The 27,722-nt window shown below is 36.6% G+C and overlaps 1 protein-coding gene across 2 annotated transcripts in view; it reads right to left on the bottom strand.

The window, feature by feature from the left end:
- GOLM2 (golgi membrane protein 2) overlaps window positions 1-27,722 on the bottom strand; it is a 110,888-nt gene that overhangs the window by 37,840 nt on the left and 45,326 nt on the right. For both annotated transcript variants that reach the window (XM_067745496.1, XM_067745500.1), the window contains exons 3-6: window positions 23,016-23,118; window positions 21,211-21,301; window positions 17,155-17,299; window positions 16,720-16,800 (exon numbers count right to left, since the gene is read on the bottom strand). In XM_067745496.1, the coding sequence (XP_067601597.1) occupies window positions 16,720-16,800; window positions 17,155-17,299; window positions 21,211-21,301; window positions 23,016-23,118 (420 nt within the window). The remainder of the gene's footprint in view (window positions 1-16,719; window positions 16,801-17,154; window positions 17,300-21,210; window positions 21,302-23,015; window positions 23,119-27,722) is intronic.

Genomic DNA, 27,722 nt, shown 5'->3' with positions numbered 1-27,722 from the left:
CTTAGGAAAAAGTAATGTGTGTTCTGTAAACACTTTGGTTTCTATTCTTTCACTGTGACTTTTTTGTTTATTTTCCTAGAAAAGTTCCTTTAAAAAAAACTCCAGCCTTTTTCCTTTGTTGAACTAAGGGGAGAGGTGATTTATTTATATCCAGGACAAGACAGAGGCTTTCCCAGGAGCCAGAATTAACAGTTACAGTTAGTGGTACCAAAACAAATGAAGATCCGGAAAATTACTAGTGGACTTGGACACAAAATAAGACTGCTAATCTTGCTCTCCGATTCTGGATAGGATTCTTCAGACTTTTTTCTATACACATACAAGTATCTAATTTTTCCTCCACAAAAATGAGATTATATTGTACGTGCTTCCTTGTAACCTGCTTTTTTTCATTAAAAAAATCATAGGTATATTGGGAATTCCCTGGCAGCCCAGTGGTTAGGACTCTGCACTTTCATTGCCGGGGGGCCCAGGTTCAATCCCTGGTTGGGGAACTAAGATCCCACAAGCCAAATGGCATGGCCAAAAAAAAAACCAACATAGATATATGTATATGTTAATAAAAACAGCTCAACACTATCTTTTTTAATGACTACATATCACATTTATGGATAAAACACATTTAATGAACTCATAAGCTTACCTATAACATTTATATGGTCTCCAATTTATCATTATAAATAATTTTATGGTGAGAATTTTTGTAACTACATGACAGAGTGAATTCTCAGGGAAGTACTAAACACTAGGTCAATGACTATGTGTACTTATTAAACAGATTAAGAGAAACGATAAATGTGAGCTCAAAGACAACTGAAGTCTGGGAAAGAATTAAGACACTGAAAAGAATGCAAACAATTATGTATGATATTAAAGTTATAATCTGTGATATACTTTACTCAGGTCCTCTCCATTGACGACCACTGAGAGCCAGGGGAAAACATACAAGTCAACAGAGAATAGCATGCTGCTATCAGATAATATCATGAATAACTAGGCTGTTAAAATATATACCATTGATAAAGCCATTATTAAGTAAAATTACCAAACATAAAATGGTAAAACCTATTTAACATAAAGATAAAATACCGGTGCATTGCAGCTCTATTTACAATAGCCCAGAGATGGAAACAACCTAAGTGCCCATCATCGGATGAATGGATAAAGAAGATGTGGCACATATATACAATGGAATATTACTCAGCCATAAAAAGAAATGAAATTGAGCTATTTGTAATGAGGTGGATAGACCTAGAGTCTGTCATACAGAGTGAAGTAAGTCAGAAAGAAAAAGACAAATACCATATGCTAACACATATATATGGAATTTAAGAAAAAAAAATGTCATGAAGAACCTGGGGTAAGAAAGGAATAAAGATGCAGACCTACTGGAGAACGGACTTGAGGATATGGGGAGGGGGAAGGGTGAGCTGTGACAGGGCGAGAGAGAGTCATGGACATATACACACTAACAAACGTAGTAAGGTAGATAGCTAGTGGGAAGCAGCCGCATAGCACAGGGATATTGGCTCGGTGCTTTGTGACAGCCTGGAGGGGTGGGATAGGGAGGGTGGGAGGGAGGGAGACGCAAGAGGGAAGACATATGGGAACATATGTATATGTATAACTGATTCACTTTGTTATAAAGCAGAAACTAACACACTATTGTAAAGCAATTATACCCCAATAAAGATGTTAAAAAAAAAAAAAGATAAAATACCGGATACGCTAGAGCACATAGCTTTTATCCTACCACTATGATACTGGGTTTTGTCTTTTTTATAAAGGAGAGCTATCAAATATGGAAATTCAATCTTTCAGCAATACTTTTTTTTTTACATCTTTATTAGAGTATAATTGCTTTACAATGGTGTGTTAGTTTCTGCTTTATAACAAATTGAATCAGTTATACATATACATATGTTCCCATATCTCTTCCCTCTTGCGTCTCCCTCCCTCCCACCCTCCCTATCCCACCCATCTTGGTGGTCACAAAGCACGGAGCTGATCTCCCTGTGCTATGCGGCTGCTTCCCACTAGCTATCTACCTTACATTTGGTAGTGTATATATGTCCATGCCTCTCTCTCGCTTTCTCACAGCTTACCCTTCCCCCTCCCCATATCCTCAAGTCCATTCTCTAGTAGGTCTGTGTCTTTATTCCCATCTTACCCCTAGGTTCTTCATGACCTTTTTTTTCCTTAAATTCCATATATATGTGTTAGCATACGGTATTTGTCTTTCCCTTTCTGACTTACTTCACTCTGTATGACAGACTCTAGGTCTATCCACTCATTACAAATAGCTCAATTTCGTTTCTTTTTATGGCTGAGTAATATTCCATTGTATATATGTGCCACATCTTCTTTATCCATTCATCCGATGATGGGCACTTAGGTTGTTTCCATCTCTGGGCTATTGTAAATAGAGCTGCAATGAACATTTTGGTACATGACTCTTTTTGAATTATGGTTTTCTCAGGGTATATGCCCAGTTAGTGGGATTGCTGGGTCATATGGTAGTTCTATTTGTAGTTTTTTAAGGAACCTCCATACTGTTCTCCATAGTGGCTGTATCAATTTACATTCCCACCAACAGTGCAAGAGGCTTCCCTTTTCTCCACACCCTCTCCAGCATTTATTGTTTCTAGATTTTTTGATGATGGCCATTCTGACTGGTGTGAGATGATACCTCATTGTAGTTTTGATTTGCATTTCTCTAATGATTAATGATGTTGAGCACTCTTTCACGAGTTGTTGGCAGTCTGTATATCTTCTTTGGAGAAATGTCTATTTAGGTCTTCTGCCCATTTTTGGATTGGATTGTTTGTTTTTTTGTTATTGAGCTGCATGAGCTGCTTATAAATTTTGGAGATTAATCCTTTGTCAGTTGCTTCATTTGCAAATATTTTCTCCCATTCTGAGGGTTGTCTTTTGGTCGTTTATGGTTTCCTTTGCGGTACAAAAGCTTTGAAGTTTCATTAGGTCCCATTTGTTTATTTTTGTTTTTATTTCCATGTCTCTAGGAGGTGGGTCAAAAAGGATCTTGTTGTGATTTATGTCATAGTGTGTTCTGCCTATGTTTTCCTCTAAGAGTTTGATAGTTTCTGGCCTTACATTTAGGTCTTTAATCCATTTTGAGCTTATTTTTATGTATGGTGTTAGGGAGTGATCTAATCTCATACTTTTACATGTACCTGTCCAGTTTTCCCAGCACCACTTATTGAAGAGGCTGTCCTTTCTCCACTGTACATTTCTGCCTCCTTTATCAAAGATAAGGTGACCATATGTGCGTGGGTTTATCTCTCGGCTTTCTATCCTGTTCCATTGATCTATCTTTCTGTTTTTGTGCCAGTACCATACTGTCTTGATTACTGTAGCTTTGTAGTATAGTCTGAAGTCAGGGAGCCTGAATCCTCCAGCTCCGTTTTTCGTTCTCAAGATTCCTTTGGCTCTTCGGGGTCTTTTGTGTTTCCATACAAATTGTGAAATTTTTTGTTCTAGTTCTGTGAAAAATGCCAGTGGTAGTTTGATAGGGATTGCAGTCAATCTGTACATTGCTTTGGGTAGTAGAGTCATTTTCACAATGTTGATTCTTCCAATCCAAGAACATGGTATATCTCTCCATCTATTTGTATCATCTTTAATTTCTTTCATCAGTGTCTTATAATTTTCTGCATACAGGTCTTTTGTCTCCTTAGGTAGGTTTATTCCTAGATATTTTATTCTTTTTGTTGCAGTGGTAAATGGGAGTGTTTTCTTGATTTCACTTTCAGATTTTTCATCATTAGTGTATAGGAATGCCAGAGATTTCTGTGCATTAATTTTGTATCCTGCTACTTTACCAAATTCATTGATTAGCTCTAGTAGTTTTCTGGTAGCATCTTTAGGATTCTCTATGTATAGTATCATGTCATCTGCAAACAGTGACAGCTTTACTTCTTCTTTACCGATTTGGATTCCTTTTATTTCCTTTTCTTCTCTGATTGCTGTGGCTAAAACTTCCAAAACTATGTTGAATAAGAGTGGTGAGAGTGGGCAACCTTCAGCAATACTTATTAAGTGCGTACTATATGCTAAGCACTGTTCTAAAAAGCTGGAGATTCAACGGTGGACAAAACAGACCAAGTTATATAACAAGTAAATTAAAAAGTATGTAAATGGGGTGACCCAACACGGGAGCCTGCCTGGGCTCTTTGGTAGGGCTGGTGGCGGACTCTGGGAGGGCTCATGCTGGGGGTTGCTTCCCCAAACTTCTGCTGCCGGTTTCCTTGTCCTCACGGTGAGCCACGGCGACCCCCCACCTCTGCAGGAGACCCTCCAACACTAGCAGATTCCACATATAAGCGATATATGATATTTGTCTCTCCGTGCCTGAGTTGCTTCACTTAGTATGATAGTCTCTGGGTCCATCCATGTTACTGCAAATGGTATTATTTCTTTCTTAATGGCTGAATAATATTCCACTGGTATGTACCACATCTTCTTTGTCCATTCATCTGTCAGTGGATATTTGGATTGCTTCCATGTCTTGGCTATTGTGAACGGTGCTGCAGTGAACACTGCGGTGCATGTATCCTTTCGAACCATGTTTTTCTCTGGGTGTGTGCCCAGGAGTGGGATTGCTGGATTGTATGGTAGCTCTAGTTTTGGTTTTTGGGTAAACCTCCATACTGTTCTCCATAGTGGCTGTACCAATTTATATTCCCACCAACAGCATAGGAGGGTTCCCTTTCCTCCACACCTTCTCCAGCGTTTGTTGTTTGTAGACTTTTTGATGATGGCCGTTCTGACTGGTGTGGGGAGATAACTCATCGTGGTTTTGATTTGCATTTCTCTAATGATTGGTGATGTTGAGCATCTTTTCATGTTAAAGACAATATATTTTTAACTATATTCACCAGATCCAATCAGCCCTTGATTTATTTCTATTGTATTAAAATGCTACTTTATACATGAAACTAATATAAAATTGTAAATCAACCACACTTCAATAAATTAATTAATTAAATGGTACTTTAAAAAAAGTATGTACAGAATATAATATAAATGTCAGAGTGAAAATGTTATGCATAAAGTAATACAGGGACGTGTGAGAGAGAGTAGTGGGACATTCTATTTTAGTTGGTTGGTCAGGGGAGGTATTTCTGAAGAAGACATATTTGAGCAGAGGTATGAATGAAACGTGGAGGAAGACTATTCAGGCAGAGATCAGTAAGTACAAAGGCCTTGAGACAGGAACATGCACAGCACATCTGAGGAAATGCAAAGAAAGCAGTGAAGGGAAAGCATAGAAATGAAGTCAGAGAGGAGAGGAGGGGCCATATTAGAGACAACGAACAATAAAAAATGTTAGGATAGGTAGTTTGGGGGCTGAGGGCTGGTACTAAACTGGTAATTCCAAAGGAAGCAGTAATAGTACTAATTATAATAATAGTAGCTCCCACTTTCTGAATACTTAGTATGAACCAGGCAATAATCTCATGTCACTCTCAAATCTATCTGAGATAGATATCCCCTTTCACAGATGAGGAACTGAAACTCACGACAGTAGAGATGAGACATACCTCTCACTTGACTTAAAAATTCAAAGTAGTCATTTCTGGAGAACCTGGCTGATATGCTTACAAAAGGTAATAGGAAGTTTAGGGCTAATCCTCCTCAAGTTCTCTATTAGCCCTCAGCTGCAGCCTTTACCCTGAGAACCAAAAGAGAAGTATATTTGCCTTTCACTCTCATTTTCTTATTTCAGTGACAGCTACAATCTTTAAAATGTTCACATTCCTAGTTTTCTGCCTTACAGGGCTTCACAACCCAGTGCCTGTGACGATGGAGAAGGAATATGGCACTAGTAACCAGTGGTGCTCAAATCTGGCAACACTTCAGTTTTACAGATACCACCCCGGACATACTGAATATCGGGATGGTACCTAGGTATCTGTATTTATTAAAAGCTCCAAACATGGTTCTGTTGCACAGCTAAGAGAATAAAAGATAGAATAAAAAGCATGGGCTTTAGAGTTAGACCAGGGCTCAAATCATGGCTCTGTAATTTATTAACTGTAAGACTTTAGTGCCTAATTTCTTAAAGCCTCAGTCTTCATCTGAAAAACAGGGATAATGCCATCTGCCCTGCATGATCAATGTGGAGAATAAATGAGAATATTTGCTAATAGATTATGATAGATGCCTAGAAAATAGTAGGTGTTCAACATATACTAAGTATTTAGAGTTGTCAAAGTTAAGCATTTATCACTAAAATGAAAAAAAGAATCCAAGATTCAGGTTGAGGAAACAAAAATATTTAAATGTAAAACTACCAGCCCTAACCAATTTATTGAGCCTCCTGATTACACAGTTTGCTCACACTTAGGAATCCTGAGGAATGTTTACTTATAGTAATGTTTTTGGAAGTTCACGAAACTCTGATCAGTAATTACCCATTAAAATAGTAATCATTCAGAAGCATGAATGCTCAATACAAAACAATGATGTAACATTCTTATGTTATTTTGTTCTGCGTACATAAACAGATGTAACATGCTTGTAACTGCTCAAATATTGACCAGTGGAGCCATCTCAGCCCTCTAAGAAATACAGGTACATGTCTATAGAGACTATTAAAATGATGTTCTCATATGGCTTCTAAGACCTGGTCTGTGAACTCAAAATTCCTTCATACTTAAAAATCCATTTATATAATTTAAAAAGAATAACATGGACTTCCAATGTTAGCCATGATGTAATAACCAGTACTGGACTTACCCTCTCTCACATCCTAAACAATTTTTAATATGGACAAAATAGATAAAGCATTGGACAACCAGAGTACAAGACCAATTCTTGAAAGAAGCGATATATATGAGATGAACAGTCTCAGTGAGCAGAGGAAGCAGATTGGGCTGCTGAGGTGGCTGGAACCTGTAGGACAGAATACTATAGAAAAAGAAGCTGTGTGAAATGGGGGACAGAAATCTGCATGGATAGTCCCCTTGGGTCTCTGGCCAAGACCTGGGCTGTGTATACATACGGTGAGACTCTATGGGGCCTAACACACAGTACCTGCTGCAGGGCTGAGAGCTGAACAAAAAAAACAGAGGTCACGTAGCACTTGGAGACGACTGGATCTCTGGCCCACAGTACAGAATCTTCACTGAGCATCTTGGGCATTCAAACGAAATGCTAAAAGTCTACTTTAAAAGAAGGGATCACACCTTAGAGTTAAGGGCCATGTCCTCAGACTAAGAACAAAATCAACACTGACCTGCCCAAACAAAGCATAAAACCAAGCCTAACAGATTTAACTGTCTGCAAGAAAAAAACTCAGCACCCTTTAAAAGAAGACAACAAAATCCATTCATACAGTACACGATAAAGTTACTAAGCATATAAAGAAATAGGCAATACCACCCGTAATCAAGAAAAAAAGCAATCAAGAGAAACATACTCAAAAATGATCCATTTGTATAAACTAGCAAACAAGGACTGGTAAACAACTGTTTTACACACACAAACACACACACACACAAAGATTTAAAGGGAAAGATAGGGATATCCAACAGAGAAGTGGAAACTAAAACAAGAACCAAATGGAAATTCTAGAGCTGAAAATACATCTGAAATGAAAAACTACACTAGATGGGTTCTGAACAGCAGTCTAAACACTGCAGAAAAAGGGGTCAATGAACTTGAAGACAAATCAAAGACATTAAAAAGTTGAAAGAGAAAAATTATTGTAAAAAAATGAACAAAAACTTAGTGACATGTGGGACAATATCAAGCAGTCTGCAATGCATGTACTTTGAGTCTTAGGAAAAAAATAGGGCAGAAAAATTTCTAAATAATATTCGAATTTGAATAAAGGCTGAAAATTCACCAAATTTGGTGAAAAATATCACCCCCCAGATTAAATAACCTCAGGGAATTCCAAGCAGAATAAGTACAAAGAAAAACGAGACCAAGGCACACCTTAGTCAAACTGATAAAAATGAAAGCTAAAGAGAAAAATTTTAAAGCAGAGAAAACGAATACACACTAATACAAAAGCACAACAGAAAGAATAACGGTTGACTTAGAATCATTGTTGGCTAGAAGGCAATGGAACTGTGTCTTTAAAGGGCTGAAAGAAAAAAAAAACAACAACCATATTTCTATATCCAGTAAAAATATCCCTCAAAATGAGTATGAAATAAAAATGTTTTCAGATAAACAAGAGTTGGAAAAATTTGTTGCTAGAAGACCTGCATTTCAAGAAATGCTTAAGGAAGTTCTTCAAGCTGAAGGGAAAATGATAATCAAGATAGAAATTAGAATCCATGGGAAGGAATAATGAGCACTAAGTGGTAAGTATGTGGTAAATATAAGAGACCATAGTATTTTCTTCTCCCATTTTCTTAAAAGGGTTTTTTAAAAAATTTATTTATTCATAATTTTGGCTGCCTTAGGTCTTTGTTGCTGAACGTGGGCTTTTCTCTAGTTGCGGCGAGTGGGGGCTACTCTCCGTTGCGGTGCACGGGTTTCTCATTGCGGTGCCTTCTCCTGTGGCAGAGCATGGGCTCTAGGCACGCGGGCTTCAGTAGTTGTGGCTTGCGGGCTCAGTAGTTGTGGCTCGCAGGCTCTAGAGCACAGGCTCAGTAGTTGTGGTGCACGGGCTTAGCTGCTCCGCGGCATGTGGGATCTTCCTGGTCCAGGGCTCGAACCCATGTTCCCTGCATTGGCAGGCAGATTCTTAATCACTGCACCACCAGGGAAGCCCTTAAAAGGTTTTGTAAACCAAAATAATAATGAAAACACTGGGATTTTTAACATATAGAAATACCATATATGATAACAACCGCACAAAGAATGAGGAGAAGTAAATGGAATTATATCTCTGTAAGGTTCTAACATTTTACATGAAGTAGTACGATACTGTTTCTAAGTATACCATGATACGTATAGGATGCATATAGTAATCACTAGAATAACCACTAAAACACAATACTTTAGAAGTATAGTTTTTAAAAAGTGAGAGAAACAGGTACCAATTAAAGCCTCAAACTCACTGAGTCCTATTCTATCCTATTCTCCCTGGATGATACTTGCTGGTTCAAGGCTATTTTGATTCCTTTTTTCTTAATTGTGGCCAATATAAATTGTGGCCCCATAAAATATGACAGTGAAAGAAATCTTTCAATTATAAACCAAACGTATCATTAGAAGTTTATGTAATTATGTACCTTTATTAGCAGTTTCCAGGAATATGTACAATTTGATAATGTGCTAGTATTTCTCCCCTACAACAACAATAAAAAATGCCCAATTTTACCTGATTTGTTTCTTCTATAACAGGGATCTTTGAAAACTTTTTCTTAAAGGGCTAGATAGTGAATATTTTAAGCTTGTAGTCCATACTCAATTCTGCTGTTCTAGCACAAAAGCAGTCACTGACAATACACAACAAATGAGCATGGTAATATTTCAGTAAAACTATTTATTAAAACAGGCAACCAAGCTGTAGTTTGCCAATTTCTGTTTTACAAGATGCCTAAAAGTCTATTTACAATGATTTAATTTGTTAAAATATTTTAATTTGTTTTTATAAATTTAGATAATTTTTCCTCTAAAAGCTCTAAACTTTAGAGAAAGAACCTTTGCCCCCCCAAAAAAGATTAACTACACTGCTTCTTTAAAACATAATCTTCTTTTTTCTCCTCTCAAATATCACTATAATTATCTCTCTTTAATTTTTAAAAAAATATTTATTTTTGAATAGGTATTTAATAAAATTACCTCATAAAATTTTGAAACCAGCATTCAAAAGGTTATATAATGAAAAGTCCCCTTTTCATCTCTATCCTCAGTCTTCTTCCCCAGAAGCAAACCCTATTACCAGTTTCAATTAGAGCAGCACTATCCAATAGGACTTTTTGCAATTATGGAGACGTTCTATATCTGTGCTGTCCAATACAATAGCCAGTAGCCACGGTGACTATTAAGCCCTTGAAGTGTGGCTAAGTTTGACCAAGGAACTGAAATTTTAGTTTTATTTAAGTTTAATGAATTTAAATAGCTACATGTGACCAGTGGCTAATGTACTGATATTAGGCAGTACAGATCTAGAGAATCCTCTGAGAGCAGTGGTGTTCTAGGTTGGCTACATAATACAATCACTTAAGAAGCATTTAAACATTCAGAGCCCTAGCCGCAACTCAGATCAAATATATAAAAATCTCTGGAGTGGGGCTCAGGCATCGGTTTGTTTTTTTTTCTTTTTTAACTCCCCAGTGATTCCAATATATGGCCAAGGTAGAAATCTTCTGTTCTAGAAAATTAATTATCTTATAAATAGAGTAGCTCTACCTAGAAAGAAAAACAAACTTTTAGAAAACCAAAAAGGTTTTCTTTATAAATTATAAAAGAACTTCTGACTGCTTAGGTACATAAAAATCTTTATAACTTTATGGGGTTTTCCCCAAAGTAAACCATTAGAGGCAATTTTTACTGAGATTAACTAGATCTTGAAACTAGAAAGAAGTTTCCAAGTAAGAAATAAGATTTTCCTCTCTGTTGATATGCATGATATGGAAAAGGTATTTGCATTACATACTATTAAGGAACTCTTAAAAATCAATAAGGAAAATACTAACAATCCAATAGAAAAATGGGCAAAAATGATTACCAGGCAAATCACAGAAGAAGGCAACAAAAATGGCCAATAAACATATGAAGAGATGTTTAACGTCACTCATACCAAGGCAAATTTAAGGTACCATTTCAGATTGGCAAAAAGTTTAAAGTATAGTAAACCCAAATATTAGTTGAGGATGTGGATAAACAAAAACTGTCATATATTACTAGCAAAAGTGTAAACTGATATAAGTATAGTAAAGCTGAAGATGCTCTATAATGCAAGAATTCTACTCTTAAGTTTATATCCTTGTGCACAGCTTTGCAACCACTGTGCTGGGAAGTGTTTACAGACTACCAGTGTGTTGAGCTATTGATCTCCTCAACCCTCAGTGACTGGGTAGGACTTGGGACAGCTAGATCTCTAGGCCTGTCCTCTAGTCAGCAACAAGCTCACCTTTTAATCTCAATGTACTAATCAAATACTAGAAGTATCCAGAGACTCTCAGGTGCACAAGAAGATATATATGAGAATGTCCACTGTAGTATTTGTTTGAAATAACAACAACAAAATAAACACCTGGAAGTGGCCTAATTGTTTATTATATATGAATAGATAAATTATGGTATACTTATACAGTGAAATAATTATAACTGTTAAAAAGCCACAGGTATAACGCAGGTAAGTCTCAAAAGCATAATACCGAGGGGAAAACAAAGTTGCAGAATCACATAAACAATGACATCATTTATTTAAAGTTTAAGAAAGCAAACAAAACGATACTTCATAGTTTTACAGATGTTTACAAGTGCAGTAAAAGTCGAAAAACATGTATGGAAATTGATACACACCAATCTCAGCACAGTAGTTACCTCTGGGGAAGAAGAGACAGGATTGAGATCTGGAGGGTACACAGGGAGGCTTCAGTTTATCAGTAATGTTTTATTTCTTTAACGATAACATCAATAACAGAAATATCTGAAACTAATGTGGCAAAATGTTACATTATCTTTGTGTGTTTTTTTAAAGGGCACTGGATACTTGAGTATTCACTATGTTATTTTCTATCTTTTTCTGTATGTTTCTGAATTTAAAAAAGTTTAAAAACTAGTGATATAAATATGTAACTGCCTAACATCACAGGTGCCTAAAATACCCAGGTCAAGAAGGTAATGGGTTAAACTACAAGACTCCTGTAAAATCTTATGACTAGCTCCAAATCAACATTAAAAACAAACAAAACAGGGTCTTCCCTGGTGGCGCAGTGGTTGAGAGTCTGCCTGCCGATGCAGGGGACACGGGTTTGTGCCCGGGTCCGGGAGGATCCCACATGCCGCGGAGCGGCTGGGCCCGTGAACCATGGCCGCTAAGCCTGCGCATCTGGGGCCTGTGCTCCACAGCGGGAGAGGCCGCAGCAGTGAGAGGCCAGCATACCGCAAAAAACAAAACAAAACCAAAACCCATTAAGGTTTAGCTCTATGGCTTTGGAAGCTGAGAAGCTGAAGCATCATGCTAACCATAGGCGCATGCTATATACTCCTTGACTGTTTCAGAGCTGTATTTTAAGATAGTTCAGCACTGCTCTGCTATAGCTTCTAGTACAGTCTTGGCTATCGTAAACAAAACTGCTATTAACACATAAGGGTCTGTTTTTAAATTACAAGGATGGAAAAAAAAAATACAAGGATGAACTGTTCTTCCCTCTACTTCCTCTGTGGGATTATTGCCTCTATAGTCATTAGGGACTCCACATACACACCAGAACTTGTACTGGCATTAAGAATTATGACATAGATTACTTCAGGGAGAAAAGACAATACTCAGTAAAAGGAGTGACAAGGAGATAAAAATATGTTTCTAATAATATAAAATAATCATGGTAATAACAACAGCAGCTAAGATTTATATAGCACAGGCTATATGCCAGGCACACTGTTCTTGGTGCTTTACATTTAAACCTCACATCCACCCTATGAGGTTGAAACTGTTATCCTATTTCACTGATAAGGATAAGGGCAAATAAATGATCACATGCCTGTTAAAAGATAGAGCCAAGGGTCTGAATCCAGCAGTTTGACTCTAGAGACCATTGCCCCACTGCTAAAGATATTCTGGTAATTCAACCATACACATTTACTGGGACCTTGCCATGTGCAAGGCATTACCATACTGAGAGCTCAAGGTACGAAGGTACAACATGGCTCTCCTTTGTGTTTGCATCTAACTAGACTCTATTGCTCAAAGTTTATTTTCACCAGTGACTATATCAAAATAATTTTTATACTCAAAACACTTCTCTAAATAATTAAGGATAACTGTTATGAACAATGATTCTCAAAGCAAACACCAACAATTCAAAGAGGTTCAAAAATTAATCCAGAAGACTTCTGGTTTCTGGTTCTGCATACAAGGAGCTCAGAAGTTGCCACTCTATCCTAACAACAAGAAAAAAGCTAAACAGTCTGAAAAATCAACAACTCTTCTTGGGTCCATAAGAAAGAGTAGGACACAGGGCAAACTACTACCCACCATGATTAGAGGGACAGGCAAATATGGGAGTCTTGGTTTACAAGAGACACTAATGAACAGAAACTGCCATAGAAGGCAGTGACAGGGTACCAAAACCTGAACTGTAACTAATTAATTGCCAGAGGCTCAGTATGGGCAACTCATAGTTAAAACTCTAGGGGGACCCAGTCACAGAGGGGGCTCCCTCAAAGCTGTGAAATTTATCTCCAGGAGCTCAACTAGGTTCCCATAGTAAATACGAGAAACATCCCCTCGAGCAGGGGGAGGGCAAAAGGAACCATTTTTGAAATACACCAAAGCACTCAGTTCTCTGTCTGCCCTCTGCAGAAACTAGTTGAACAGCACCTAAACTGCTAGGGCATTATCAGAGTCTAAGTGACCTGGGGAAGGGAAATACCCAACTCCAGCCCACTCTAGCCACCCTGTCTCACCTAAGGGGGGAGGAAAAAAACTGAAACACTTGTGAAGTTCAGAGTCCAGAGACACAGGCTTGCTAAAAGCCTGGGACTTAACATAGGACTACAGAATGCTTTCCCTCCCCGACACCTCACCACCACATTACTAAAGACCTATTTACAACAGTTTCTTTTCCCTGGTATATCATGTTAAGGTATCAAGGAAAAATTACAAGGCACACTGAAAGGCAAAAAATGCAATTTGAAAAGAGAGAGTAAGCTTCAGAACCACACACAGCAGAAATGTTGCAATTAACAGACCAGGAATTTAAAACTGTAATTAATATGCTAAGAACTCTAATGGATAAAGCAGACAGCATGCAAGAACAGATAGGCAATATAAGTACAGAGACAGAAATCCTAGAAAGAATCAAAAAGCAATACTAGAGATCAAAAACACTGTAACAGAAATGAACAGTGCCTTTGATGGGTTTATTAGTAGACTGGAGAAGGCTGAGGAAAGAAGCTCTGAGCTAAAGGATATATCAATAGTATCCTCAAAAACTGAAAAGCAAAGAGGACAAAGACTGGAAAAAAACAGAACCAAATACCTAAGACAAGTACAAAAGGTGTAACATATGCATAATGAGAATACCAGAAGGAGAAGAGAGAAAAGAACAGAAGAAAAATTTGAAATCATAATGACTGAGAATTTCCCCAAATTAATGTCAAACCCCAAACTACAGATCAAGGAAGCTCAGGGAACACCAAGCAGGATAAATGCCAAAACAAACAAACAAAAACTAAACAAAAAAACTGCTCCACAGTATATCATTTTCAAATTACAGAAAATCAAAGATAAAAAAATTAATTCACTTGTACACTGTTGGCGGGAATGTAAATTGGTGCAGCCACTGTGGAAAACACTATGGAGGTTTCTCAAAAAACTAAAAACAGAGCTACCACATGATCCAACAATTCCACTCCAGGGTAAGTATCCAAAAGAAAAATACCACTAATTTGAAAAGATACACATACCCCAATGTTCCTAGCAGCATTATTTACAATTACCAGGATATGGAAGCAACCTAAGTGTCCATCAACAGATGAATGGATAAAGAAGATGTGGTATAGGCAATATAAGTACAGAGATAGAATAGAATACTACTCAGTCATAAAAAAGAGTGAATTTTTGCCATTTGTATCAACGTGTATGGACTTGGAGGGAATTATGCTAAATGAAATAAGTCAGAGAAAGACAAATACTATATGATATCACTTACATGTGGAATCTAAAATATACAACAAACTAGTGAATAAAACAAAAAAGAAGCAGACTCACAGATATAGAGAACAAACAAGTGGTTACCCGTGGGGAGAGGGGAGAGGGGAGGAGCGATATAAGGGTGGGGGAAAAAAAGGGGTTATTATGGGATTATATGAAATCATGTGTGTGAAACTTTTGAAAATTGTGAAGCACTACAGAATTTAAAGAATCTTTCATTCAGTTAGAAAAAGTAAGCACAACGTAAAGAGAAAAATCAATCTAAAACTCGGTGAGCCTAGGACTAGAGTAAGTACTGCAAAAATTCAGAATACATAGTCCTTGCTTTCAACATTTCTTTAAATTTACATCTAAGCCAGTGGTTCTTAAACTTTAGCAAAGATCAAAATCACCTGGAGAGCCTGTTAAAACACAGGCTGGGCTATATCTCAAGAATTTCTTATGCAGCAGATCTGGAATGGGACCTAAGAATTAGTGTTTCTAACAAGCTCCTGGGTAATGCTGATACTGCTAGTCCAAGGACCACACTTTAAGAATCACTGGATAATTTCATTGCCTTATAAACAAATCATGCTCATCCTTACTCTTTATTTTTAAACTCACGTTCTTCCTCTTGTCCCGACCTTTATTTCAAGGGAATATACGATGAATTGGAAACTCAAAAGAATATAATAGATACGAAAGAATTTGAGAAGATAAAAAAACTATACAAATGAAAGGACTAATACTTCATGCATTTGGACCTCAGACACTCAGCAGTTTCAGCCACATACAATGAGCTATATAACCACAGAAGTGATCACAGAGATGGAAAAGGAACAAAAACAGCTAAGAAGGACCAAAGATGTGCTGTTTCTTCCTATTTTCCACCATAATATACTGCAGTCAGCAGGGAGGGGTACCTATGATAGCCAAGAAAAATAGAAAAAACTGAATGTGATTAGGATAGCAGCAGTGATACAGACCAAGTGGAAATGGACAAGAAGTAGACACATTAATGGAGAAAAAGATATACACTGAACAGAAGTAGCCATAAAACAAGGGAAAAAAGTGAATAAGCTATTTAAAGTGTCAGGTGATTAACTGAAAAGAAACGCCAAGTCCTAAAAACCTATATAACGGTATTACTATGCCATATTAAAGCACATCAACAACACAGCAATCTAGGAACATTTAGCCTGAAAGAAATAAGCCACACATACTTTTAGTAAACATAAGTAACTAACATAGCATAACTGTCATGAGAAATAACTCTGAGTCATCAAGAAAAAGTTCAAATATGTTTTACGCTTTTTTTCTTTATGCTTGACTCTTAAGGCAAAAACAAGTACTTTATACATTTTAGCAAAATTTTTCATAAAAATATATCCAAAACATTTATACCTTGGCAACTAATGGGGAGTTAGTTAACTGGAAATATCAATCATCCAGATATCTGTGACTTTTCTCAGGTGTTACTCAGAAAAACAATAGTCACATGATGGGCTTCCCTGGTGGTGCAGTGGTTAAGAATCCGCCTGCCAGTGCAGGGGACACGGGTTCAAGCCCTGGTCTGGGAAGATCCCACATGCCGTGGAGCAACTAAGCCCATGCACCACAACTACTAAGCCTGCGCTCTAGACCCCGCGAGCCACAACTACTGAGCCCACATGCCACAACTACTAAAGCCTGTGTGCCTAGAGCCCATGCTCTGCAACATGAGAAGCCACCGCAATAAGAAGTCCATGCACTGCAATGAAGAGTAGCCCCAACTTGCCACAACTAGAGAAAGCCCATGCGTGGCAACGAAGACCCCACGCAACCAAAAATAAATAAATAAATTTATTTTAAAAAAAACAAACAATAGAGTCACATGAAAAATAACATGATCACTTCAGTTAAATATTCTAATAACTTTTACTTACCAATGGGAAGATCTTCAGCTTTTGCAAGGTCATTCTCTTCTATTCCAGGCATTCCTGCATCACCACCTCGTTTGATTTGTTCTGCCCAAGTAACAGTAACAAAAAATATAATTTTATATTTTTCATTACATAAATTGAAAATATTTTGAAGGAATGTAATAATCAGTTTGTAGAGCAATAGGCTATATCAAATGAATATCTTTATATCTTGCTTTGGACATAGTTGTAACTCTATAAACTTACTGTTTTTTCTTCTCTATTAAAGGATCCAAATTTGAAAAAGACACCTAATCATAATGGAAGTAAAATCAAACAATATTCTTTATGATTCAATAATCCACTTCAAAATGAGAAAAATAATAGTTTTTCTATTAACACAAACTATTAGAAACTATTTCTATTAGTTTTTCTATTAACACAAAATAATAGTAATACCTTTCCCATGTGGAATATGATTGCTTGAGGGTTCTTCATGCTTGCCTGCAGCATTCTCAGCAACTTTTGGAATGTTTTTAGGTACCACATGATGGTTTATATCCAATTCATTTCCATCTTTTGATTTAAACTTGTGGGCCTCTTGCTGTTAGATTAAGATTTGGTAACAGTAAGTATTTTTCAGTTCAAAATGTGAAACTACTGAAACAACTATTCACTTAATATTCTGAAACAATTCATTTTTTTGAAATACATACCATGGGTCTAAATTCTAAACACTTAGAGATGTGGGATATATTATTTTCTGTTCAGTTTTTATACCTGATATGAATTCAGAGAATAAGTAATATTTTTTAAAAGTCTCTATCATAAATGGCCTAAAATTTTAGGCAGAGATAATTCCCTTTGGCTATGCTGATAATTCTCTTTGGTGATTCTGTGAGAAGACAGTCTTGCTGAGCACTGTAGGTTGCTGTGGAGGCCTATAGTTTGGCACAGTCTTGGGTGCTGTGGGCAGAGTGGATTCTGTATAGGCATATGTTGTAATCGAGTAGGATCGCAGAGAGCAGGAGGATGGCACACAGGTGTCCCCTCAAGTGTGATAGATGGCTACTGACATTGTCAGGTTTTTCCCCAAGTAGAAACAGCAAGGGTAGAAAACAGGCAAACTTCTTCCCAGGTGCACTGGCCACTCAAGCATACGAAGGAATGGCAGAACAATGCACAAGTCAGTGCTCCCTGTAACCTGCTTCAACTAACCATATCTCCTCCTTGGAAACTTGAATCTTCAGGTTTATGATTAGGTCTGACTCAATTCTGTGGGGGGCCAGTTTCCTCTTTTATATTGGTTGAGTTGCCTCAGTGGAAAACTGGGAGAGGCAAGGAGTCAAGTACACATGCTTGGGTTGCCATATTAATATTTAATGCATAATAATATTAACATTAAATGTTCTGTCAACTCTAAAGCATTATGCAGTGCAATCATTGGTAACGTGATAAAAAACAATAGTACAAAAAAATCTATAGAAAATCTAGAAAAATAGGAGGCAAATTTTAAGAATTTGTCACAATAAAGAAGAAAGGGTGCTTTGACAATCAGGTGTAGGTATACCAGTCTATCTGGCAGATAAAATCAACAACAAACATTTGCACTGTGTTTCACAGTTTACAAATTGTTTTCAAGTCTATCCTTTAGTGGAGACAAATGAACAGTTTTGGGAAAAACAAAATAAAACTGAGGCTTAAAGAAGTTTAAGCAGCTTGTTCAAGATTACAAAGCTAGAGAAGTGTGGAAAAGGGATTCAAACCACAGTCTTTCTCACTCCCACAGTTTTTGGGAACTTGGTAGGCGATAGCCAATTCTGAGAGCTTAATTGCTGATGAGTGAAATGATAAACTGAAATTTCTGAACATGTCAGTATGAAGGCCAAAGGTGAGAAAATTGTTGAGGTACAACGTGAGCAGCCATCCTGCATCTCTGTGCATTTTTGCTATAATGCTACATCATAAGGCTACTTCCATAATATTCCACTGCTTTTTGATGTGGATAAAACAAACAATAATAAACAAAACTTAAAAGTCAACAAACTACTGGTCAAAAATACTTTTCCATTTAAAACAGTTAATAAAGATGTTGTCCCTTTGACGCATTATTAACGGCAACACCTTTACGTGAATGGACGATATTAAATACTATTAACAAAATAAGATGGCTTCCTAAATGCAGTACTATTGATTTGGTAAGGGGGCCACCTAATTGTTTTTTTGTTTTTTAATAAATTTATTTGTTTTTTTATTTTTGGCTGTGTTGGGTCTTTGTTGCTGCGCGAGGGCTTTTCTCTAGTTGCGGAGAGTGGGGGCTACTCTTCGTTGCGGTGCGTGGGCTTCTCATTACGGTGGCTTCTCTTGTTGTGGAGCGTGGGCTCTAGATGCGTGGGCTTCAGTAGTTGTGGCACGTGGGCTCAGTAGTTGTGGCTCGCTAGCTCTAGAGTGCAGACTCAGTAGCTGTGGCACACGGGCTTAGTTGGTCCGCAGCATATGGGATCTTCCCAGACCAGGGCTCAAATCCATGTCCCCTGCACTGACAGGCGGATTCTTAACCACTGCACCACCAGGGAAGTCCCCCAATTGTTTTTTAAATAAACTTCTTACTCTGAAATAATTTAGATTTACAGAAAAGTAATTACCCATCTCCCAATTTCCCTAAATGTTAACATCACATTAGCACAGCACATTTACAAAACTAAGAAACCAACATTAGTGCATTATTAACTAAACTCCAGACTTTACTTAGATTTCACCACTTTTTCCATTGAGACCTTTTTCTGTTCCAGGATCCAATCCAGGATACTATACTGCATTTATTTTATTTTATTTATTTATTTATTTATTTTTTTACTACATTGCATTTAAGTACTCAGGTCTTCTTAGTCTCCTCTGGTTTATAACCATTTATCTTTGTAGCATGAAAGCAATAAACAAATGAGTGTGGCTGTGTTCTAATGTATTTGTAGACACTAAGATTTGAATTTCTTACAACTTTCCCATGTCATAAAATATTCTTTTGACTTTTTAACCATTTTTCAATGTAATGACCATTTTTTGCTGATGGGCAGTTAAAAACAGGCAGGAGGCTGGATTTAGTTTGCTGACCCCCTCCCCAGAGTAATTTCCAAAACAGGAATGTACTTAGTTAAAAAAAAAAAAAAAAAAAACCTCAATACAACTTATGCTTGTTTCATATAGCTTACAATGGATTTGTTCCTATGAAAAACAACTCAAATTTCACAGAATCAACTAGTTATAGTAGTCGAAGAACAGAGAATGAGGATGAGGAGTAGATTAGGCAGCTGGTATGTCACCCTACAAAGGAGAAATGCTCTTAAGCATCTCCATTCCTCCCCACCTTGCTCCATTTAGGGCAGGATAAGTGCAAAGAAGAACTGGAGTAGATATTAGCTAATTAATAATGTAAAAATAGCCTAATATAGAAGAGCAGAAAGGGAGAACTACACTTGGCAGGAAAAAGGAAAAAGCTTATATACGTGCTTCTTGGGAGAAGAGAAGAGAGCAAATTCATCCCATTATTTATATACTGGGCTTGTAATAACACAACTGCAACAGCAAGCCTCTTGTCCCCTTCCTTCCATGTTCTGCTATGCTCCTCTAACCATCCAGTGTCTCAATAATACCTTCTGGCTGCCCTCAATGCCACCTAGGTAGCTCACTCAGGCCTGCCATCTTCCAGCAATCTATCCCCATGTCTCTTCAAGGAAGACTGCAGATAGGCAGCAGCCATTCCACTTTATAGATTAAAAAGAATGATGCCCTCAATATCATGCTGCAAAATAGTGAAAGAGCAAAGAATGAAAACCTGGTTTCCTTAGCTTCTAGTCCTTTAGATGAGATGCTGCCAAAGACCAAGAAAAATACTTTTCACTATTCAATCTCTCTTAACTCTAAATCACAAGACTTTATACAAACCACAGCTAGTCAGATTAGATTATAGTGTATAAAAAAATGAATGTCCTAATGACTAGTAAACTTCAGACAAATTCCCTCCATTTCTAGCAGGACTTTCATAATATATATCAACTGGAATTGTATGAACTAAAAGAATTTGCCACCCCCAAAATATGAATCAAAATAGTGGCTAGTGTTTCATTTCTGTGTTTTAAGAAAGGAATTCAGAATAACAAAGACTGATAATTAAGGAAAAATTTTCTCAATTTTTTTCTATTTCTCAAAAGCATAAAATAGCAAATAGTTGATTTTCAAGTAAAATGATCATCCACTTTACAATCTAAGACATAAATAGCAAAAATTATTTTTAAAAGTCAGATAAAAGATATTTAGCTCAAAATTAGTTTTAAGAGTTGAGGTTATACTTTTGTAAATGTCTAATTTACTCAGCAGTAAAGCCACTGCAAGTCACTTTTAGAGTTAGGCAGGCTAAAATACTTAAAAATATAATGTTTTATAACAAAAATACAAATTTTAACTTCTAAATTTTAAGATTTATAACAAGAACATATTTTAAGTATTTTTAAAATTTACCTTTTGTTCCTGCAAAAACTGGTCTGCTAACTTTTTAATGTTTTCTTCATGCTGTGCTCTTAATTCCTTGATCTGTTGTCCACACTGAAAACTAAATTACAAGTCATTCTTTTAGACTATTATTTTGGATTGATTCTCAAAGATGTCTAGAAGTCGAAAACATACATTTATAAGGATAAAGCATTCAGTTAGCAGGGGAGTGGGTAGGGAAGGACAACGAGCAGACATAAAAATAGCTCACAGTCAAAATTCTTATAATATTTGAACCTTTAACAGAGGATAAAAATAATGATAAAACTAATTAAAAAACAGAAATTAGAAAGATGAAAATTTATTTTTATAAATTGCATTTATAAAGAAACAACTGTCAAAGTCAACTTCAATCATAGAAGAGAAAAACACTGTAGAAGAGAAAACTGTAAGACCAATATATAGTAATAGATAAGAAAAGCTAGAATTATAAGAGTTGATAAGGAGTGGCAGCAGATGATTCATCAAATAGTTAGTACTTTCAACGCAATAATAAAAGCCTAAACCATAAGAAGAGCAACAATGGAAGAAACTAATAAAGAAGACAGAATGCAACCAGCAAGAGAAAATGTAAAGGAACAAAACACATAAAGATTGTGAATTTCCACTGGACGAGTAGTCGAAGAATACAAATAGATCATTCATGCAAAAAGAAACAAAGAATACATACACAGAAAAATGTTATCTTCCACCATTTAAAATGCAAATTAAACTTCTTATATGTATATATAGTACTATCTTATTACTATGCTAGCAAAATTAAGTTAGAAATATAAAAGCCAATGTTGGTGGGGCTACAGGGAAACATTTACATTATAAATTAGTATAGTCATTTTACAAAGCAATCTTTCATATATGTGATAAGAGCAACAAGATCAATAAAACATTCCACCTCAGAAGTTCTATATTTGAGAATATAACCAGTGAAATAACGTAAGAGGGAGAAAATGCTTTTTGCACAAAGATTTTTATAGTTGATAGTCATAACAGTGAGAAAAGGAAAACTCCTACAATGGTCCAGCAGTTGGGAGAGATTAAACAAGCTTTGGTACACTAACATGCTGGAATAATATTTCTTTAATCCTAAAGATATATGTAAAATTACTGAATACTATTAGATTAAAATACATATATGTAAGTAGATGCATATTGATAACCTACAAGAGTAAGAAGTCAGAAATGGATAAACAGTTTAAAATACAGTGAATCTTTCTAATTTTTGGTGTGTAGACCCAAAAATACCTTTAACTGTAGAACTGATTTAATACACAATAAACCTTTTTAAAGAGTAATTCTAGAAAGGCCCCTAAGAGGTTTCCCAACCTCATCACCAACAGTGCAGAGGCATAAGCAAAGGGACTGAAGTGCAGAACAGGAGAAGCAGCTGGTGCTTAGTCCCTCAGCTATTCTGGGGATATCTTCCACTGCCAGCTTTATCTTCTGGACTGACCCTCAAAAAGAACCACAGAATCTTCTTTCAGTCTTTGCCACATCTCATTCAATAAAACTCAGACCTTGAAAGATTTTCTGTCTCACAACGAACTCTACTACATGGGTAGATTCAACATGCCTTGTAAGAGATACTTTCATGTTGTTCAACATATCAAAATAAAAGAGTGATTTCAAAGAGGCATAGAAAGATAACAGAAAAGGAACTTAAAAGACCTAGTAAAATGAAAGAAGAGAAGAAAAACAAAAGCCAGAAAGGAAGAAATGAATTGAAAGTTGGACAAATATTCAAGATTCATAAATATTTGTTGCACGTAGCATCTTACCTCTCATATTCTAACCTCTTCACGAGGTAAGTACTGTTCTTCCTATAGTCCTGGAGCTGGTCTTCTTGTCGAAGAAACTCCTGACGAAGCTCAGCGAGTTGCTCTATCCACAGAAGGTAAAAATCAAAGGAATGAAGTTTACTTTACTGCTTCCCATTGAGAAGGTATGGGATTTTCAAAAATTATATACAGGAAGTTAAATTTATATAATTAGTACCACATTTAATTGCCTTTCACACACATGCATGGGCAATAAAACAAGATAGCCTCAGTGGTTTCACATAAATCAGAAATATTAAAAATATATACATCTTTTCACATTAGGTAGACAATACGCTAAGTTGTAGAAATAGTACAAAAAGAACTATCTCTCTAAACTTTACTGCTTTATAAAAGTAGAGAAAAAATCATATTTTTTAGGTGTATTGGATATGGATACAGAATTCAATTCATTCTAAATCATACTTGATTCCCAAATTAGGTACCAATCATTTTAGATCTCATTTCTAGTTCTGCTACTGAGGTTTAAGGTCCACATATACCAAAATTCCATTTTCAAAGCTTATAACCTCCAGACTACAGATAAAAGTTTTAGCTGTAATGAATAACATGAAATTTCAAACTGGATAGTAAATTAAAAGCTGGACCAGATCCCCTTTGGGAACCTTTAATCCATCATCACTGGCCCCACATTTTCTAGTCACTCCCTCTTTATCTAACCCTACAAATAAAAGAAATTCAGCCAGAAAAGAGAAATGTCAGTTTCTTGGATAGAGGATTAAAAAATTAGCCAACAGCCTTAGAAGTTAAGCAAAAGTAGTAAAGAAAGTTTTAATTTTTATAAATGGGAACAGAGGTCTATTCTGTATAAGCAATAATGACTTATTAAGATTAAAGTATAATATCTAACCATAATGTACAATATTATAACTATAACATAACATCTACTTTTCATAGAGGGCTTACAGAAATAATCTTGTCACTTTAAAGGCACTCAAAAAATGCTTGTGATGTAAGTTTTTAAAAAGCAGATATAAACATATATTTATAATATAAAATATATCCATGTAAAACAGATGAGAATAAAAATACATCAAAATGCTACCAGTGATTAATTACACTTAGTGGTGGGATTCTGAGCATATTTTTTTCTCTACTTTCTAAATTTTATTGTGGAATCATAACTATGGTGATGACAAAAAGTAAAAATGTTAAAGTCACATGAACATTTGTTGAAGTATATAAAGTTTAATAATATGCATAATAACAGCTATTGTGTAGTATTAATAATCAAATATGAAAAGTAAATGATTTACATAAAGTGCTTATAGGTAGTAAATATGCTTGCCTATTCAAGCCACATTTTTATTATTATTTTTAAAATTTATTTTTTTAAATTTATTTATTTATTTATTTACGGCTGTGTTGGGTCTTCGTTGCTGCGCATGGTCTTTCTCTAGTTGTGGCGAGTGGGAGCTACTCTTTGTTGCGGTGCACGGGCTTCTCACTGCGGTGGCGTCTCTTGTTGCGGAGCATGGGCTCTAGGCACATGAGCTTCAGTAGCTGTGGCATGTGGGCTCAGTAGTTGTGGCACACGGGCCCTAGAGCACAGGCTCAGTAGTTGTGGTGCATGGGCTTAATTGCTCTGCGGCATGTGGGATCTTCCCAGACCAGGGCTCAAACCCATGTCCCCTGCATTGGCAGGCGGATTCTTAACCACTGCGCCACCAGGGAAGCCCTATTATTTTTACTTTAATTGAGATATAACATTGTGTAAGTTCAAGGTGTACAACATGTTGATTTGATTCACTCACGTATTGTGAAATGATTACCATCACAGCATTAGCCAACATGTCCACCATCTCACATAATTACCACTTTTTTTGTGGTGAGAACATTTAAGATCTACTGTCTTAGCAACTTTCAAGTATATAATACAGTGTTGTTAACTATAATCACCATTCTGTATATAGATCACCAAAACTTATTCATCTTATAACAGTTTGTACCCTTTGACCAACATCTCATTTTCCCCACACACCTCCCAGCCACCTCCCAGTAGAATAGTAGCCACCATTCTACTCTCTGTGTCTATGAGTTTAGTCAAGTCACATTTTAAATTTCTCTTCTTACTCTATTAATTCTCCAATATATAAACACGGTTGATTTCTGTAGTTTTTCACATTACTCCCACCCTAGATAAAAGTAACAAATCTGAGGTCAGGTATCCCTGAATAACATATTCAGCTTGTTACCTGATCCCTGGTCCCATTTACTAAGAAATAGAGGGCTAGAGGTAGCAGAACTCTGGCCTCAGCTATGGATGTTGAGTCTACAGAAACAATGAGATCCCAGCAGGAGGCAGTGACAAAAAGCCTTGTAGTTTACAGACAGTGTTAGCCAGTTCCCTGAAACTGTACTCAAGAAGGAAATATTTTAGAATTGAAAGTTACTACAATTAAAAAAAGAAAAATCAAATCAGCACTACCTAGTAGCTACTAGGGAATGGACCTCAACTGGTGGTCAGGACTAATTCAGGCTTCTTTTTCCTACACAGTAAACTAACTGAAGCAGCTAAGTTTACCTTCAGAATGAACCTGAGGCTTAGTATGATGTTAAGATTTGGGATGGCTTCTCTGCCTCCCCACAAAGTTTCTCACTAACAATATTTGAAATACCTTTATCAGGAAATAAAGTTTTCATTTTTAAATGCAGATAAAAGGCTTAAAATTCAATTGACAGAAAAATAGAACATCAGTATGAGTTAGTTCCAGTCCATGTAAAATATCAGATTCTAACCTATTTGAATACACGGAAAGGATTATAAAGCATGCAGCAGATTGATGCTTTGAGTGGGCCAAAATAAAGACTTGAAAGGGGACAAGTAGAGTTCTCTAGTGGTATAGTGGTTAGGATTCGGTGCTTTCACTGCAGTGGCCAGGGTTCAATCCCTGGTTGGGAAATTGAGATCCTGCAAGCCGCGTGGCGTGGCCAAAAAAATGGGGGCAAGGGGAGTAAACAGATCAGAAAGCAAAACTAAAGACAAAATTTTCCTATATCACAATTTTACTTTCAACTGATTGCCATGTGTTTTCTTCATTTTAAACCCAAAGATACTCTGTGTCTAGTGTGGTTGCTCTAGGTCACCACAGCAGGATGCTCAGAGTAACTTTTTTTTTTTTTTAATTTTTGGCTGCGTTGGGTCTTCATTGCTGCACGTGGGCTTTCTCTAGTTGTCGCAAGTGGGGGGGGCTATTCTTCGTTGCAGTGCACAGGCTTCTCATTGTGGTAGCTTCTCTTGTTGCGAAGCACAGGCACTAGGCTTGCAGGCTTCAGTAGTTGTGGCACGTGGGCTCAGGAGTTGTGGCTCGTGGGCTCTAGAGCACAGGCTCAGTAGTTGTGGTGCATGGGCTTAGTTACTCCGCAGCATGTGGGATCTTCCCGGACCAGGGATCAAACCTGTGTCCCCTGAATTGGCAGGGGGACTCTTAACCACTGCAACACCAGGAAAGTCCCCAGAGTAACTTAATATGAGATCAGGTCCAAGGTTGATTGTGCAGGGTAGTCTAGCTCTGACAGTAATATCAGGGTATGCTATAGAAAGATATGGCCATAATCTCTCAATTTAACTTCTAGGATGATCTTTTAAAGCCAAAAAAAAAAATTTACTTCTGGAAATTTTTTATTGCAAATTTTCTTTCAGTAATAGGAATAAAAATAAGGTAAGCTATTCAAAATAAATCAGTGTATAGTAGAATGTTAATTTACTTTCTCAGGCATTAAAAACCAACCCTAATCCTCTTATTTCCAAGAAAATATTAAAAGATTTTTTTTAGGATCTTGATGTGTATTAATTCCATTATATCCGACATTAATGTCAATGAAAATAGTCAAATACGGATTTTACTGTCAACTTGTCAAGAAGTTTGTTTCAGCAGAAAGAGTTCCCAGGGTGCAAAAGTCACATTAATGAAATTCAATCTCAAGCATCCAAGCTTCAGTAACTGCACTAAAACCAAAAGTTGCATGGTATGAGTTCAAATCAAAGCTTTTTTCTCTGCTAAAGATTATCATCAAAATTTCAAAACATCTCAAGATCTACTTCAACACATACAGCAAAATAAAGATTTTTACTCAGTAACATAGGCTGTCATTTTCTCTGACATGTACTAGCAAAACCCATAGGACTTGCTTTTCAACTGATCTATTACTATTTAATAAGAAATATACTTTGATGACAAGCAAAATCATTTGTAAAAATTGCAAGCTGGAAGCAGCACTGACAGTGTGCCATCTTCTGTGTCATCCTGTGCACTCCTGTGAGTCAAAAAGAGTAGAATATGGACACAAATGCAACAACAATTATTGTGGCCAACCAGAAAGTAAATTTTTAACAGAAAATCAAAGCTGTTCTAAATCATAGATAGTAAAAAATTAATAATTCCTATGTCTGGATTATAACATACAAATGATATTTCCTAATGGATTTGCTAGGTGAGAAGCAAAACTTACATAAATTACAAAGTCAACTTAGGTTGACTTCTTCAAGAGGATGTTTGAAAATATATTACCTGGGATTTCCCTGGTGGTGCAGTGGTTAAGAAGCTGCCTGCCAATGCAGGGGGCACAGGTTCGATCCTTGGTCTGGGAAGATCCCACATGCCGCGAAGCAACTAAGCCCGTGAGCCACAACTACTGAGCCTGTGC

This window comes from Pseudorca crassidens, chromosome 1, assembly GCF_039906515.1.
Source record: "Pseudorca crassidens isolate mPseCra1 chromosome 1, mPseCra1.hap1, whole genome shotgun sequence".
NCBI lineage: Eukaryota > Metazoa > Chordata > Mammalia > Artiodactyla > Delphinidae > Pseudorca > Pseudorca crassidens.
This window is presented reverse-complemented; position numbering and strand designations above follow the sequence as displayed.